Genomic DNA, 17,370 nt, shown 5'->3' on the forward strand with positions numbered 1-17,370 from the left:
CCTAGCACTTGTGCTTGGTGATTAAAGGTTAAGGATCTTTGAAGGTTTTCTGGTTATTTTCTTGAGTTAATGACTGAACATTCATATGTGTCAAATTGCATATGCATTAACTTTAACCTTTAAAATCTTTGTCAGACTTATGATTGATTAAAAACCAGAACAATCATAATATATTTGATTCAGGCGCTGTGTATAAAGCATGGTGCTTTTTCATCATCCTGGGATCCAATTTTAAATGCTGAATAGGGTGTCATGGCAGAAAATCGTTAGGACCCAACAATGAACTGAGGAGCAATTTCAGGCCACAGTGAAAGGAGCTGAGGTTATTGTTTGGCGTTAGGGAGATTTAGCTTCCCATGGAAATAGCTTCTCCTTCAAGCACCCAGAAGAACATAATAGTCTTTGTTTATGCACCATTTCCTTCAGCATAGACAAGGAAATGAATGCCGATGTGGTCTGCCATTCCTTGAAGCTGTGTAAACAGGATCCAGGCCAACCTCTTTGTCATCTCTACCCTCCTCCCAAGGTGAGTTGGTTTTCTACTTTTCTCAAAGCTACTGATTGTGGAAGGTCTTTTAAGCTGGAGCTGAACAGTATAGAGGCTACCAGTGCATGTGCATTGTCTGGGAAATAAACTTCAAAATTTTGAGCATGGACATTTTAAGAAAAGGTCTATTTGAAAGGTGCATAACATGCTAGCTGTGTGTGCCACCAACAACATTGTTGTCAGACAGTGGACATTACTGAGCCAAATTCTCTTGTACCAGTCTGGGTCAAAGAAGAGTAGAGAAAATAAAATCTCACTTTCTCCAGACTTTATTGTTTAGCAGTACAGTAACTTCAAACCAGATACTGAGATTCATCTACACCACAGCATTACTACGGCATGATAAGTTATCCCCACATTGCCCGATTTGCTGTGGCAGGCTGTGTAGGCTCTAGATACCTGCTGCAAATGCAGGGCTGTTTGACTTGGATTAGTCTGCAATGCAAGAGGTTTAAGTTCACATGCATAATCTTTCACCACAGGCTGGAAACATAATGAGTTACCACTACTTTTGTTATGTACAGTTACCTGCTGCACCATGGTAACCTGATTGCATGTCCTAGACCTTTGCTACACAGACACATACATAGGTGTCTAGACAGATACAGTTTGTTTGGGGATTTTTTTAGTTGTGGTGAGGTTTGTTTGTTTGTTTTCTTTGTTTTCTAAGTCATCATGCAGCCCCAATCACGCTAAAACCTGTGAGTGATGGTCAGGTTTTGGCAGTGTCAAAAAGCAAGTGATTCACTTAGGCATCTGTTTTTGGAAATATTTTTCCTTGCATCTGAATGGATAAAGCTAAGTTTGATTTCTAAAGGTTTCCACCAGATATTTTACATGGGGCCTCATCCAGCAGCCACTTAAATCAGTCATAGCCTTTTTATGAGATTTGGTGAGCTGTGGTTCATCCCCAAGATGGATTTAGTTCTGGCAATATTAAGGCATGGAGAAACACTTGCATTTCAAGAATGACAGTAACATTTGTTTTATAGCAGGTGTGTCCCATGTGACTACTATGCTCCATGCTATACCAACATAGAGATATATGGGTGTGCAACCAGGAAGGGGTGAAAGAAGAGTGCAGGCAGCAGAGTGGGCCCCCACTAACTTGACTTGCTCAGGATATTGGCCAAACTTCATCAAATGGGTTCCTTCAGAAATTCTGCATCTGAATTGATAAAACAGTTCATGGGTCCTTCCGCCCTTCCCCAAGGTAAATCAGAGCCACCCTACTACAAACTCTCCCTTTATAATTGCCAGGTCTTTACTCACCCCACAAACACTCATGAGTCTCTAGCACCTTCTGACCAGGTAATTGCATATTTTTTTCCTCCCCTGCACTTCTAACAGCAGCTGGCCGTGGGGCCTTTATTTTATTTTAATATTTTATTTTATTTTATTTTATTTTATTTTATTTTATTTTATTTTATTTTATTTTTTAAATTGGGAGTCCTAGAGGTAAAGGGGAGAGTACAGCAGGGGCTGGGAGGCTCCCCTGGCCCCCAGTGTTACAGCTCACTCAGAGGGACAGCAGGAGCTGTAGCAATGGTGGTAGCACATGCATTGCGCTGCCAGCATGAGGGTTAGATTTTTATGTGGACTTTCTTGCTTGTGCGAGGGAACAAAGAGAAGCAGAAACCACCCTGCACCCTGACTTCTGCTGGTGGCAGATGTGCAAGCTGTCTTTTGGAGTGAAAGAGGATGCAGACAGTCAACTGCATTGAAAGAAAGGGATGGACTCTCTGTGGCTGCACAGCAAACTAGACTAACGAGACTGGACAGGGAGGCTGTTTAAACCGAGGTGGCTCCCATGCAGAAATTAGAAGACCTGTGGTGAAGTTTCTGACCTATCAACCAAAGGGGACAGGCTGCCACTCATGGGGTTGCTGTCAAATCTTTGGTTAGCTCTTCCCATCTGTCTGAGCAGGTGTGGGACCAAGCTGTTGACTCCTTCCACCTCCAGTGACAGCTCCAGTGACTGCACTTTCTTTGAGGAAAACAACAGATGATTTTGTTTTGGTTTGGGTTTTTTTTTTTAAACAAAATTAAAAATCTCATTTTTGTAGCCTGGACACTCTCCCTTTGAGTGTCTCAAGTAAACTCTCTCTCTTCCAAGAGGTAGTTAAATTCCTTTCTGTCAAGGTGTATTTGTTTCTCACCCATGATAAAGAAACTCTACCAACAAAACAATTTTACTACCCTGACTATGCCTTCCTTTCTAGCACACCTGGTGCCCCAAGACAGTGTGAGGAGGCTGGTGAAGATGGGAGGAGAAGAGCAGTGCTTAGAGTTCACGCTCAAGCGGTTGATAAATTGCCCACAGTAACTCTGTGACAAGTCAGATTGAGGAAAGATGAATTATGGGTGAAAAAAAAATATACAGTCAGAGATGCAGATGCATAAAATGCAGTTTACCTCACATTTGCTTCTTTGGTTTGTAATTTGATTGATCACTTCAGTTATATGATCCTGCAAATGTTGGCTCAGTCCCCTGCCAAGTGTTTGAACAAGACTTTAATACTAATGACTGTTTTGTTCAACTCTATTGATTTTCAGGTACTTCATTTATTCATTTAGATTTTTGGATGCCCATTTTCCCAGGATTGGTATCATATTTGTAGTGATGAAGGGAGTGAAATAATTATAGAATTACTGTCTCTCAAAAGGCAAAGTAATGTTCAGGTTTTAATTGCCTTTAAGGTGCCAAATATCAACATGTAGCTGCTTTTTCAGTCAGTAGTTTGTTTTGTTCTGTTTCTTTGATGTTGCTCCAGTGAAGATTGTGTGTCTTGAGGAAGGAAGAGCCCCTGCTTCAGAGGCCCTGCAAAGAATCTACATAAAGGAGACACTGCAAGCTGAATAAATGATACATGTGTTATATTACATACTTCCCTGGTCCCTGACAAATTAGCCCAAATTAATTTTTTACCAACCTACTTGGAGCCATTAGCACTCTGTGATTGTTCTACGAGACTTGACTCTAATTATGAATAAAAAATGATGCTCATTTGCACAGAGCACAGTGCTCTCAGCACAGAGCTGGAGGAGGAGATCATCTAACCTGGGCGAGGGCAACTCCGTCACAGGGGCTTGGGCAAGGTGGGCTACCCCTCTGGTGGACAGTGACAGGAGGAGACCCCTGATGCTGGTGGGGAAGAGTGGATCCTCGAGTACCGACATGGCTGTGCAAGTAGATGTCATTCATAATGGGGGTCCTGTGAACCTCTAATTACCATCAGTGGCCCATGGACCAGAGCCTGGGCCAGGGCTGGAACTGTGGGTAGATGTGCATGAGTAGGCTGCACATCTACACTGCATGTTTCTTGCCCAGCAATATGTTCCTCTCTGTCATTAGTATGAAAGTAGCAACACTGTGGGTTCCTTCAAGTCAGGAGGCAAAATAATATGGCTCATGACAAGTCCAGGCTTCCCATAGGTAGCTGAAAACTGGGCAACATCTCAAGCTGCTGTAATATGCCTTATGGTTTAAGATACATTGACAGCAGATGCTCTCATATTTGCTGCAGCACCACTCCAAAATGCTGACAGTGGGTACAGGTATCCAAACTACCTGTTTTAGGATGATCGCATGTTTTTTTTAGTCAAAAAAGTTTATCAGCTCACATGGTGGAGCATTTTCTGCAACAGGTCCCGTGATGCAGGGACATTCCTCTAGCGAGTAAAAAGGGTTGAAATAGCGTGAGGGGCTATAGGCACTACCTACCAAGCTCCCCTTCTGGCCCTGGGAGCAAGCAGGTTTGTGGGACATTGTTCTCAGTTTGTCAGTAGATCGTTTCAAGCCAGCTGGCCTGTTTGGTTAAATGGCAATACTTTAATTGATTTTGCTGGGGCCAGAATAATGGCTCAACTTCAGCACTGAAGTCCTGCTGCTGGCAATCTTAAATGGTCTGTGTTGGAAGGAGCTTATGCTCTTCTTTCTGCCTTTCAGAGTGCCTCTTCTGCTCCCCATCAGTTTTCTGCTCTGGATTATCAGAGACCTTGTGGCTGCAGACTTTAGCTTAAACTCCAGTAGTAGGATTTTGCCGGGAGTCATTTTAAGTCAGCAAAAATATACATATTTATGCTAATGTCATCTTATCTTACCAAAATAAGCTTCATTGCCACAAGCACTCGTGCTGGTACTTGTCCCCTCTATCAGGTCTTTCACTGACTTTGTGAAAAGCGAAAGCTACATCCCTCATGGACATTACTGCTGCCAGCCTGTTCTTTGACAAAGTAGGAGCCAAACAATTCTGGCTTGGAAAAAAGCAAGCATTTGGGGTTCCATAAAATAAAAATACTCCCACTATTTTCTCTTGTTCCTCTCTCTCTTTCAGTGAAAATGTGAACTGCTTCCCAGGAGGTGAGGCAGAACCAAACTCCGAGGAGAGAATGCTTCTGCATTCCTGATAAAAGCAGGTTGCCACCCAAAGGTAGACCTTGTGACAGGGATCCATTTCCTTCTTTTGTGACCACAGACTGTAAAGCAAGCATCTGGGAGGCAGGATAGGTCTTGGGGAGGAAGATGCCCTCCGTTCAGTCTTTCTTTTTGGAAACAGGTAAAATCTAATGAAATGTGAGTTATTTCTGCTGCAGTCAGAGCTAAGCCCTGAAGAAACAACCTATAGATAAGCAGTAGCAGAAGGCACAGTTTGAGCACTAGTTCTTCTTTCACTTGTTTTTCACAATTTCCTCTGTTCCTCTTCATTGGCGGAGCATAAAATGAAAAAACAAACCAACCAAACAACAACTACAATAAGAATCAAAGCCAAAACCAAACAAACCAAAAACCCAACTAGCCAAACACCAAGCCACACAAGCCTAACTTTCCATTAAATAAACCCAAAGAAAATAGGGTGGTGTGGGGTTTGCAGTGTGCTGTGTGCAGCTGTGTTATAACAATGCAGATGCTTCTCCAGGCAGGTCCCCTGAAAACAAGTCTCTGGTGACCCACAGGCACAGTGGCATTCGGGGTGGGAGACTGGTAGACAAAAGTATGAGGTCAAGGGAACGTTGCTCATGGATACTGACTGTGTTTTGGAGAGGTAAGCTAGAAAAAGTAAATCAAAATGTTTCATCCAGAACACACAGAGTCCAAGTCCAAAGGAAACAAGTGGTGTAAAATAAGCAGAAGTGAGATTAATTGCTGTGGGAGCAAAAAGAGCCAGGTCAGGCTTCACGTGGTTTAGATGTGAGCTTGCAGGGAAGGTCACTATTTTGTGTCCAGAGCACATATTGTTTGGTTGAGCTGTCTCATGCAATCATAAAGATTCCCTCTTGGCCTCTGCAGCATGAAAGGTGCGAGTTGTAGAACAAAACACAGTTTTGCCAGTGCTGTTTAACAAGCTCTGCTGCATTTTGGTACCTTTCTAGGTATACTCCTGGTATAAGGATGAAGAAAACGAATTAGAATGGAAAACTTCTCGAGTGTTTTGTAAATATCTACTCTCCTGGGAAAGAGCTGGCTAACAAGGGTGATAAATGAGAGATAATTAAAGTTGGTCTGTGCATTTGTTTATGATGAGAAATAGATCTGTTTGCAAAAAAAAATAATTACTGGGTATACACAGGCTCTGTGGAGAGCATTGAAAGCAAGCAGTGAATGAAATATCAGTGACCCTACTGCCCCAGCCCCAGGATATTGGATATTTTGTGTAACACTGGGCACTGGGGCTGCATGGATTCTGGCGTGTGGGGCATTGCTGCTCCCCAAGACCTCTGCACACCTTATGGGTAGCGGCAACAAGTTCGTCCATCAGCTGCTGAAGACTGGGACCTTTCTTGGTGGTGGTGTCATGCCATGGGCAAGTGAGGAGGCTACTTGTTAGCTGAGTTGCAGCGGGAGAGGTTGTATTGGCTGTATGGCCCTTGGTGGGGCAGGCTTGACATGTTGGTGTCAACCAGGGATTACAGGTGACCCATGACACCATCAGTGTTTTCTCTTGGGTGAGTGTTTCAGCTTCCAGTCCTCCACAACCCACCCCGGAGTCCTGGCTGAAGTAACTTCTGCAGTGGGAGGAGATCTCATTTCAGAGAGAGCATTTTCTACTTGCAGAGGCAATTCAGCCTTTCCTCCCTTGTTTTTTTGCTTTCTCTGTGCAATATTGCTGTAGCTGGCTGAAGTGTGTGCTTCTCATGCACTGCTACTGAGAGCAAGAAAGGTTTCTCCTCTCCTGCCCAGCAAAAAGGGATTGATGGAATTTGCCTCCCTGGAAATTTTTCATGCATCACACTCAATTTTAAGCCATTTTCTTCATCCAAGTCTCGAGTTATTTTATAGCAGAAGTGACAGAAGCTGTTTGCATACAATGTAACTAAGGCAAATGCAAGAAGCATGTTTGGTTTTGGGGACAACAGTTGCCCTGGGGGAAGAAATTAGGAAACCAACTAGGTTCTTTCGTAGCATCTCTCATCTGTTTGTGACATACCCAGTAGACACAGTGAATTAAGCATATATTAAACACATATATTAATGTGACACATATATTAATGTCACATGTATATTTAAAACCAGTAACTTAGAAGTCTGTTCCTTGCTGCTTATTCTTCCTTATTCCTTTATATTATTCATTGTAAATTTTTGACCCTTGAATACCACAGTTAATTAATTTGCTTTGATCACTGCCTAAATCAACTATAATGACATGCTAAATTTTACCCCTAGTAAAAAAAATGTTGGTAATGGTTGCTTTAAATGCAAATATATGCTGCTTTACTATTCTAGCTGGCATGTCCGCTGTTCAGTAAGGTGCCATCACTTGAGGGATATTTTCTTTTTTTCCAAATGCTTTAATACTACCACTTGGCCAAGCATAGTTTTTCCCCCCATGTTGAGTTCCTGTAGCTCCAGCCAGATAAATATAAACTTGTACTGAACTTTACCTCAGAGCCCTCAGACCTGTTTGGTATAAAGCTAGCAGTTATGTCCTTAGGCTGAGCTGTAGGAGAGACTGATGACAGGTCATCATCAGACAGAACAATTTGTCCTCACTTACCATTTTTATCAGAAACAAAGTGCTAGCATGTTTCTGATATACCAGATTTTCCCTTCCATTTTTGAAAGTAATTGATTTTTGTCTCTTTTTATTTTATTTTATTTTTTAAACTATCCTCAAAGCCTACAGAACAAGAGAAGTTATTTCTCCTCAAAGAGGGTGAGTGGGTGATATTTTCAGCCTTCTTCATGCTGGATGCTGAGGGGAAGGACAGAGGCCATCACACAGATAGTGCCTCACAGATATGACTGCAAAGGTGGCCCTAATAAAAGCAGGACACCATATGGCAATTATCATCATTGAGATAAAGGAATATTGTCCAAAAGTGAAAAGGGAGCAGCAGGAGGGAGCATGCTGGCATTATCCTGACAAAACTAAATGCTTTTGCCTGACGTTTGCACACAAGTCTGCAAGCTGGGCTCTTCTCAGGGGCACTCAACAACTGGCTGTCTCATGAGCAGGACACCCATAGCACAAACTTAAACCACCCTCCCAGACCTCTGGGACTAGATTTTTTTTTTCATTGAAGTTATGGGATCTTCTTTTCCTATGGAAGATGTGGCTGAATTTACAAAGTGCTGTTAATCACAGTTGTTAAGCAGTTGTTAAATATTTTGGACTGCTTGAACATGTCTGGGGCATCTCCTCACCTCCATGACTGGGTAGAGTCCTTGTGACAGGAAAAACACTCGTGACAGTGTGATCCTTCTGCACTGTGGTATAGGCCACACTTCATAAGGCCAGAGTAAGCACTTAACAGCATGGTGCAGAAACAGCTCCTGCTTACTCCCCAAGCCTCAGCATTCAGCCAGGGCTGTGGACCAGGCAGGCAGAAAAAGTGTATGGGTTGAGGTTTCTGCGGTGGAAGAGCCTGGAGGAAGCCTCCAGAGCAGGACCTCAGGAGTGCTGGGCAATTCCCAGTTGTGACAAGTGGCCATCACTGTGTGTTCAACTGCAGCCCTGCTGTACTACTTGTGGCACATCCATCCTCCTGTTGCCAGGCGCTGGTCCCTGGCTGTCACTCGCATGCACAGTTGATGCCCCTTGCACAAAATTTCCTCTCCTCCTTGAGGAGCATGCTTATAAATGGGAAGGCATTTGGGGAATTATGAAGTCTGAGTCACCATCCTCAGGAGGTGTTTAAAAGACATGAAGATGAGGTTCGCAGGGACATGGTCTAGAGGTGTTCTTGGCAGTGCTAGGTTAACCCTTGGACTTGATGATCTTAAGGGTCTTTTCCAACCAAAACAATTCTATGATTCTACCACCAGTAGCTGTAACCCATGGCCTTATGATGGCCAAGCCATTCTCCTTTGATAAGGATGCCTTTCCAAGGTCTTTTCTTACAATGATTCTCCCATTCTCCCTTTCTATTTAGGTATAAGTACCTAATTTTGCAAGAGTCCCAAAAATGCTTCTTCAACACAAATTTGCATGAACCCAACAGAAAAACACTCTTGCCACTGTCTAGGAGAACTTGCCCTCCAGGGCAGGTATTTCCATAATAAATTCTAACCTTCCTAGATCCTAAGCAGGAAACTTTTCTTCCAAATTCTATTCCCTGCTTTGTACCTTCCCACGTGGCAGCTGTTCCCCTGCTGAGATGAACCTCAGCTGAGAATAACCCTTATTCATGCAAGACCAAATGTTTCCTCTGTACCCTTCTGCAGCAAGTCAGACCAGCATCACATGCGTAGCCCTCTTTTGACCATCTAAGGGATGAGTTGTTCTTCAGCAGGAGTCCCTAGAGAAGTCTGTCCTCTGCAGCTCACGCAGTGCAGTCAGGATATGAATCCCAGCTTTTTAACCAATCTGGACTTTTCCTGAGGAGATAGATGATGCCCTGGAGCAAAATAAATGAACTCTTGCAACTGGAGTTTCATAGCGAGTGATCAGATAATTGATTGTTAGTCCAATAAAAAGTAACTGATGATGAGTTTGTGCACTCATACATCATTTTTGTGCTGTGACTGATATATATTTTTTTTAAATGATAGAAAATGGGGAGGAAAATTGGTAGAACACTGTAATGCTGATCTGTTTTTTTTTTTTAATTTTGTTCTTGCTCTTCTAGGTGGGGCTGAGTACTGCAATAAGGAAAGCAAAAAGGATGATGAAGACTTCCAAGGATCTGGTAAGAAATCAGTGGCATTATGATTTTTTCCACTGTACTTGCATTTTATCAGGAATGAGTCCGTGTTTATTATGTCCAATTGAGAACACACCTGTTCATCACTGAAGTGAATGCTGACTCTCTCCTACCTGGTATAGGATCTGCTCTATCAGGTGACACCAGGAAGAAGGAGAGGGAGATGGCAGAGAAGAAATATGAAAGTATGGGGAGAGCAGAAAAAAACTCATGAAAAATGCAGACTGCTTGTAGAGTAGGCATAACTGCCTACATTCATCCAAGACATAAATTCTGTGAATAGAATTCATGCAGTAGCTGAGGATATTATCTGTGAGCTCCATAGTGCAACTCTGTGCTGAGACACTCAGTTGTACTAGTCCAACTCACCTTTGATGGGGCAGCCACCCTTAAAATAAGACAGAAACAGATATAGATTTTGTTTAGATTTTTTTTACAAAAGCAGGAATTTCCCACTGAGATTTGCCCTGTGCTTTTTCATCTAGAAAAGCTTCCTTCTTTAGTTCTTTCAAAATTCTTGCAGTGTTTATTATTTCTTCTCCTCATTTTATGCTTCTTCCTTGTCCTTTGTCATCTCTGTCTTGCCCTTTTAGCCTTATGTAAGAGGGAGCCTCAGGAACTGAGCTGCTGCCTCAGAACAGTGACTGGTTGCACTTTCGGGTTGTCTGAAACTCATGCAATGGCCTGAACGAAAATTCTGCCTAGTTCTTATTGATTTGAGAGGCTGCTTTTGCCTCTAAACTTGAGAACTGGGATTTAAAATCTTACCACCTCCACCAGTTTTCAGATTTATAGAGGATATTTAAAAGGTAGCAGAGAAAGGAATAGCAGCTTTTATTCTGCTGGGTTCACTTACATGAGTCAGCTCAGCCATGGAGTTTGCTTTCAGTTGTCCTCAGACACTTAATGCAGAGCTAATCTTTTTGCTCTTTGTGAAGAAATTATTGAAATTGCTTCTTCCTGAATCCTCACTGTGATGCTACTCACATAAATGAAAATCGAGGTGCCTAATTAGCCTTTGGGCAATTGCCAAATTGCCAAGCCAGGGAAATAACCAATGTGCTGGAGAGACGGGTCTCAGCTCCCGCAGAACAGCAACCAGCAGGATCTTATTCATCTTCCTTCCTCTTCAGCACTGTGCTACCGATGGCCTGAGATTTCTGCTCAAATTACAGGAAGTTTCTAGTCCCCTTTCCCCAGGTGCAAGTCCTCATGTTAACACCTGCAGCAAGATGCTCTATGTCAAGGAGGTTCTCTCTGATAGCCAGAGGCGCAGGTGTGGGGATGAAGAAGGATTAGCATGCTGGTTCTGCTTCCTAGGACACAGGGCTCCTTTGGTCCCTCACATGTGCTTCTACCCCTGGCATATCAGGCGGTGTCCCTTTTATGGTTGGCATCATCTGGCCTCTGATGTCCATGCATGCCATGTCCTTTCATAGAATCATAGAATAGTTTGGGTTGGAGGGGACCTTCAAAGGTCATCTAGTCCAACTACCTTGCAATGAGCAGGGACATCTTCAACAAGATCAGGTTGCTCAGAGCCCCATCCAGCCTGGCCTTGAACATCTCCAGGGATGGGGTGTCTCTCTGGGAAACCTGTGCCAGTGTTTTACTACTTTCATTGTAAAATATTTCTTCCTCATGTCTAGCCTCCTTTAGTTATAGACCATTAACTCTTGTCCTGTCACAACAGGCCCTGCTAAAAAGTCTGTCCCCATCTTTCTTATAGGCTCCTTTTAAGTACTGAAAGGCCTTGAGTAGGGTGGCATGGTTTTCATCAATCTTTGGGTGCAATGGGGTCTCCTTCCAGCTTGTCTCTACTCTCCCATATCCTCAAAGCTGCTTGATGCCCTGATGACTCTATGTCTCTGTTTCTCTCTATCATGATGCCCTTGGCCTCTTCCTGCTCCTACTTGCCTATTTAGCAGCAGGAGGAAGGAGCAGACTGTGTCTCAGCTAGAAGCAGCAAGGCCCTGGTTATAGTTCGGTTTCTTCAGTCAGTGTATTTCTAAACTCACAATACAAGGTCAGATCAAATTAAAACAGGCATCATGTGGTTGTTTGGGCCCCTCCTGCAGTTATTGCTAGCACGTTCTCTGTAATGACCCTTGCTGAAGCTTATTTTAAAGCTAGAAAATTTAAAACCAACATTTCTAGAGGCATTGCTGTCTCTTACAACGTCCCCTTCAGCTGAGTTGTGGTGAATTTCATTTCAAATCCAGAAAAACAATGGAAAATCTCCAGGAGAGAGCACAGCATGTATTACACCTGCATAAGCCCCATATCCCAGAGCAGCATTGTGATGAAATAGTAGGAAAATCATCAGCAGAAACTGAATGCTGCTAAATCATGTTCACCTGCCTAAGCACATACACGTCAGTGAGCAAGGGCCAGAGAAATTAAGGTGCTCTTGCTGCTTGGGGAGAGGGTTGTGTGGGTGAGGATCCAGAAATGCCCTGTCTGTGGTGTAGGACATCTCTGCATCCACACCAGTGCAAAACGAAAACATTCACCTGACATGCTTTGGCTTATACTGGACAAAACCATCAAATTGTATCTTCTTATTCTTACCATATCTGATATTTTACTTGCTTTTGCCCCATTATGTATTTGGGGAAAAACATGTGAAGAGGTTCATGTAAGTTATCTGTTCCCATCTTTGCTTGGCAGCTGTGTGTGACTGTGCATAAAAAACATGCAGGATTATGACTATGAGTAATGAGAATAGTAAGTCTGTCTGGCTTCCAGGGCGGTTGTATTTACTGGGCATTTCTTAGCACCATTGTGGATTTGGGAAAAATAAAAGGTGTTTTTCCAGATATAGAGACACAGTGAAAGTGGCTACAACCACCAAAAAATCTAATAAATGTCTCCATTCTTTGGGAGTAGTGAGCTACCTGGGAGCGACTGGTTTAAACCAAACACCAACAAGCATTAAGGGCTCATTATTATTCTTTTTTTGTAAAACAAATTAAAATAATTAAGCAAATGTCATTAGGGAATGTTAACAGGCAATTAATAAAATATTGGTGTTATCAATCACTGTGAGCACTTCTAGTGCTAACTTTTCTAATGGGTGGAGAAGGCACTAAGAGGCATCTTTGAGCAACAGCAGTGAAAGAATGACAAATAGAGTCATGGCTGTAGCATTTAATGAGAGCAAGCACACAGAATCACAGAATGTTAGGGATTGGAAGGGACCATGAAAGATCATCCAGTCCAATCCCCCTGCCACAGCAGGAACACCCAGATGAGGTTACACAGGAATGTGTCCAGATGGGTTTTGAATGTCTGCAGAGCAGGAGACTCCACAACGTCCCTGGGCAACCTGTTCCAGTGTTCTGTCACCCTCACCGTGAAGAAGTTTCTTCTCAAATTTAAGTGGAACCTCTTGTGTTCCAGTTTGAACCCATTACCCCTAGTCCTATCATTGGTTGTCACGGAGAAGAGCCTGGCTCCATCCTCGTGACACTCACCCTTTTTATATTTGTAAACATTAATAAGGTCACCCCTCAGTCTCCTCTTCTCCGAGCTAAAGAGACCCAGCTCCCTCAGCCTTTCCTCATAAGGGAGATGCTCCACTCCCTTAATCATCTTTGTTGCCCTGCGCTGGACTCTCTCCAGCAGTTCCCTGTCCTTCTGGAACTGAGGGGCCCAGAACTGGACACAATATTCCAGGTGCGGTCTCACCAGGGCACAGTAGAGTAGGAGGAGAACCTCTCTCGACCTACTAACCACCCCCCTTCTAATACACCCCAGAATGCCATTGGCCTTCCTGGCCACAAGGGCACAGTGCTGGCTCATGGTCATCCTGCTGTCCACCAGGACCCCTAGGTCCCTTTCCCCTACATTGCTCTTTAACAGGTCGTTCCCCAACTTATACTGGAACCTGGGGTTGTTCCTACCCAGATGTGATACTCTACACTTTCCCTTGTTATATTTAATTAAATTTTTCCCCACCCAACTCTCCAGCCTGTCCAGGTCTCGCTGGATGGCAGCACAGCCTGCTGGCGTGTCAGCCACTCCTCCCAGCTTGGTGTCATCAGCAGACTTGCTGATAGTACACTCTATTCCCTCATCCAAATCATTGATGAATATGTTGAATACCAGCCCCAGTACTGACCCCTGAGGCACTCCACTAGATACAGGCCTTCAACCAGAGTCCGCCCCAATGCACGCAATCCTGTCATGACTATGTGGTACCTGCAAATCCCAACCCAGCAGCAGAACTGGGAAGCCACAGAGGGAGCCAACAGGGAATTGCAAGGCAGAGGGGAGTACGAACCTGTCTCCTGCCCACCCACTCATAACCTGTCTCCTCCAAAAAACACATACTGCAATCATAGCCTGGCTCTGCTGGGAAGGGTCCTGTAGTGCTTGCTCACCTGTACTCCTCTGCTTATACATGCATATGCAAAGGTTATCCCTTTTTTAAAACCCTGTACTCCTTTCTGCCTTTCAAGAGTAGACCAAGACACCTTCTAAGAGCAGGTGAGCTGCTCTCCTGCACATCTCCAGACAGAGCCAAAGCATTATGTTCAGATAGCACTGTCACACATGCTGTGAGGATATGTAGTCTGGGGAGTCCAACTCGACATCACCCATGCCACTTCCAGAGCACCATCATGCCAACCGCTCCCACTCAAGTTAGGCAGTCTCTGGGACTGCAGGATGGTCTTCCTTTGAAACTAACAGAGATCCAGTCAGCAACAATCTTCAGATGACTAGCTGAGAAAAGGGCAGGAAAGATTTTATTCTACTTACCACAAAGGGCAGATTTCAAATGCAGCCTATGAGCAGAATGAAAGGATGTTTTATTTATTTATTTCTTGCAGGCCTGTAGTTTGTCTTTCTGGCACAGTTTCAGCTCCAGATGCCTTAACTTCAAAGGCTTTGCATCCTGTGACTTAGGCTGAAGTGAAAAGCTGGCAGCTCAAATTAAGACCCTGCAAATCTTAGCCTGATGGAAAGCTTTAAGAGCCTCTAGTGCTTTTTGTAGGCAGCACTGAGATTATTGCTACATGGAGGAGGTGGGGGAAGTGGTTTCTTTCCTCTTTCCAGGAAGGTGTGGCTAGGTTTGCAAAGCTCTTTGAGAAAAGCTGGCATCCCACTTGTGCACCCCTCAATCTCTGCCTGGCTGGCCATCCATGCATATGCACATGCACAGAGTAAAAAGGGGGTCTGCGTCCCTGCCGGGCTGCAGGACGTAGCCTTGCAGCAGCCAGGCTGGCAGGAAGGTTAAATACAGGGACATGGATGGGGAAGGGCATGGGGTGACTGGAGCCGCAGCAGTGGGGCCAGGTTGGTCTTTCATCTCATGGAAAGGCCTCGCTCCCTGTTGCTTTTGGCTGTGTCTATCCCCTTCTTTTGCAGCTGTGTTCTGCTTTCTCCTTTGAATCTACTGACACCCCCTCCACCTCATGGCCCCCTCCAAGCTGATGTGACTTCAGCGTTGTCATTTGCCTGTGTTGGACAGAGCTGAAGAGAGTCAATTGGTGGGTTCTTTTGCAGGTTTCTTGTCTCCCCAAGTTTCCTCCTTTTTTTGTCCTTTGATTTCTCCATGTCATCTATCAGAAAGTGCAGTGTTACAGCTGCACCTCCACTGTAGGTCTCCTCCACAGGTTACCACTCTTTTTCATCCTCACTTTGTTGCTTGGTCACTTCAGCCACCAGTGCAAATGTTGGCTACCATTTTTGTACTAGGGCCCCTATCCCGTCTTCACTAGCCCAGCCCTCCTCTCCATATTGATATCCTGGTCATGACACACTGCTGTGGCTAACCTCCTGCTCTGGGCAGTGCGAGACCCTTATCTCCATCACCCCTTGTTACCTGCCCAGGCAAACACACTCCTGCTTTCCCTGGAGCTGCAGGGCAATCCCTTACTCACTGTTGTACTGCTGGCCCATTGCCCTGCAGTGCGACCTCAAAGTTCTCCTTCATCACTCAGAGCTTTATATGCTGGCGTTACTGCCCCTCATGGTGATTAACAGCTTTTCATTGTCCTCTCTTGAGCTGTATCCAACATTTATCTTCTGTTCTGTGTTAGATTTGTGTTGTAATCTTATTAAAGCAAGGACCATCTTATTTTTTTTACTGTGTGGACCACAAGGGAGTTGGTCCAAGGATAGAACTCTTAAGTGCTATGTCAATAAAAATGATTACCCTTCTTTGCATAAAGTTATGAGTATGTCCATCTGCTCATTTACTCCATATTTACATGCTGAATGCAGCCTCAGTGAATACAGATAATTAGACTGTGCACTGACTAGCCCTCTGTAGTTTTAGACTACCCAAATGCTCTTGGTGTTTAAAGACCACATGAACTCAGAATGAAGGCTGTTTTGAGATTGATTACTGATGCTGCACAATGTTTCTGTAACTTGAGTTTTCATTAACAAAATCTCTTTGAGCTTCTGAACCTTCCCGTTTACCTGAGACCTCAACTGGATTGGCCCATGGTTATGGTCTACCAAGGTTGAAAGAGTTTATTACGCAGCAGCTGTCTTTTACAGCTTGTAGCTCTGACCAAGATAAAGTCTAGTTATGAGATTTCCAGGTTAAAATTTCATTAAAAATCAAGGGCATTCTATGCACGTACTGAATCTTCCCATTTTTCCTTTCTTTGTGTTTGTTCCTTTCCTTTTCCATTCCCTGAGCATGCAGAAACCAGCCTTATGGCCCACGGTGTGTTGCTTCAACTAGTTTTGCACTAAGTGTCAGATACCACCAAGTTTATCAAACATGAGAACAGTAATTTTTACAAAGAGTAAAAAAATAACTTTGGTACATGAGTGGAGACAGTTTCACAGGAGCTTCTTCCTTCCTTTTTACTTTTATATCTCTTTGAAAGCAAGAGTAGTTGGTTTATAAAATGTTCCATCAAAATCTTTGACTGCTGCCTCAGGTCAAAATCCTCTGGCATGTAGCATCCTTAATAGAGTTGTTGGAATTTTCAGGTGTTTCTAGGCAGAAAATACATGATTTAGGACTGGACTTTACTGACACTGAATATCGCAAGCCACATTGCCCCTGTGAACTAATGCATCCTTCTTTTATTTTCTTCCCCTCCAGAAGAGCTTCATGGGGTTCTCAAGTGTATGTACATTTCCTCTTGTGGCTAACCTGTGTGAGAAGATTAAACAGTATGTATAAAGTTTTCAGCCCTTAACCAGAAACAGAATATGATACATTTGTTTCTTTCAAAAATCATCCTCAGTTAACAAATCTTCCTGTACTTCTGTTGATTTCCTTCATAAAACCACTGTGCAGGTAGCATAGAGAGAGGTTGCACAGACTTCAGGTAAGATTCCTCAGAGAGATGTTTCAATACTTAAAATATTTGCATAATTTTAGCAGGTCCCAGAAGTCAATTATACGACATACTCAAAGATATGACACTTCCAAGAGGGAGTAGATTTTCTCCTGACATTTCCCGAGCCCAGGATACTTCTCTGTTTCATTGGTTCACACAGTTGCGGTGCCCACGGCTCAGGTGCAGGAAGGACACCAACACCTATGTAACTCTGTGAGGAACATGAATTAAGTGGTAGTTGCAAAGTGCAAGGGAATCTCAAGGTACAAAGAAAGCTGAGTGGACGGTGGGTAGAAAAAACAACTTATGCCAGTGCTGACTTTGAGTCAGTTTCTGAGAAAGGCCGAGGACATCAGCTGGATTATT

The 17,370-nt window shown here is 43.7% G+C and overlaps 1 protein-coding gene across 1 annotated transcript in view; it reads left to right on the top strand.

Moving 5' to 3' along the window:
* The window catches only part of AOAH (acyloxyacyl hydrolase), a gene marked incomplete at its 3' end in the record, with an annotated part of 82,532 nt that overhangs the window by 20,837 nt on the left and 44,325 nt on the right, over positions 1-17,370 (top strand). Inside the window, exons 5-7 of the mRNA XM_080338718.1 lie at positions 427-526; positions 9,617-9,676; positions 16,764-16,834. Coding sequence (XP_080194844.1) covers positions 427-526; positions 9,617-9,676; positions 16,764-16,834 — 231 coding nt within the window. The remainder of the gene's footprint in view (positions 1-426; positions 527-9,616; positions 9,677-16,763; positions 16,835-17,370) is intronic.

The sequence above is a fragment of the Nesoenas mayeri genome, assembly GCF_963082525.1.
Source record: "Nesoenas mayeri genome assembly, chromosome: 2".
Taxonomy (NCBI): Eukaryota; Metazoa; Chordata; class Aves; order Columbiformes; family Columbidae; genus Nesoenas; species Nesoenas mayeri.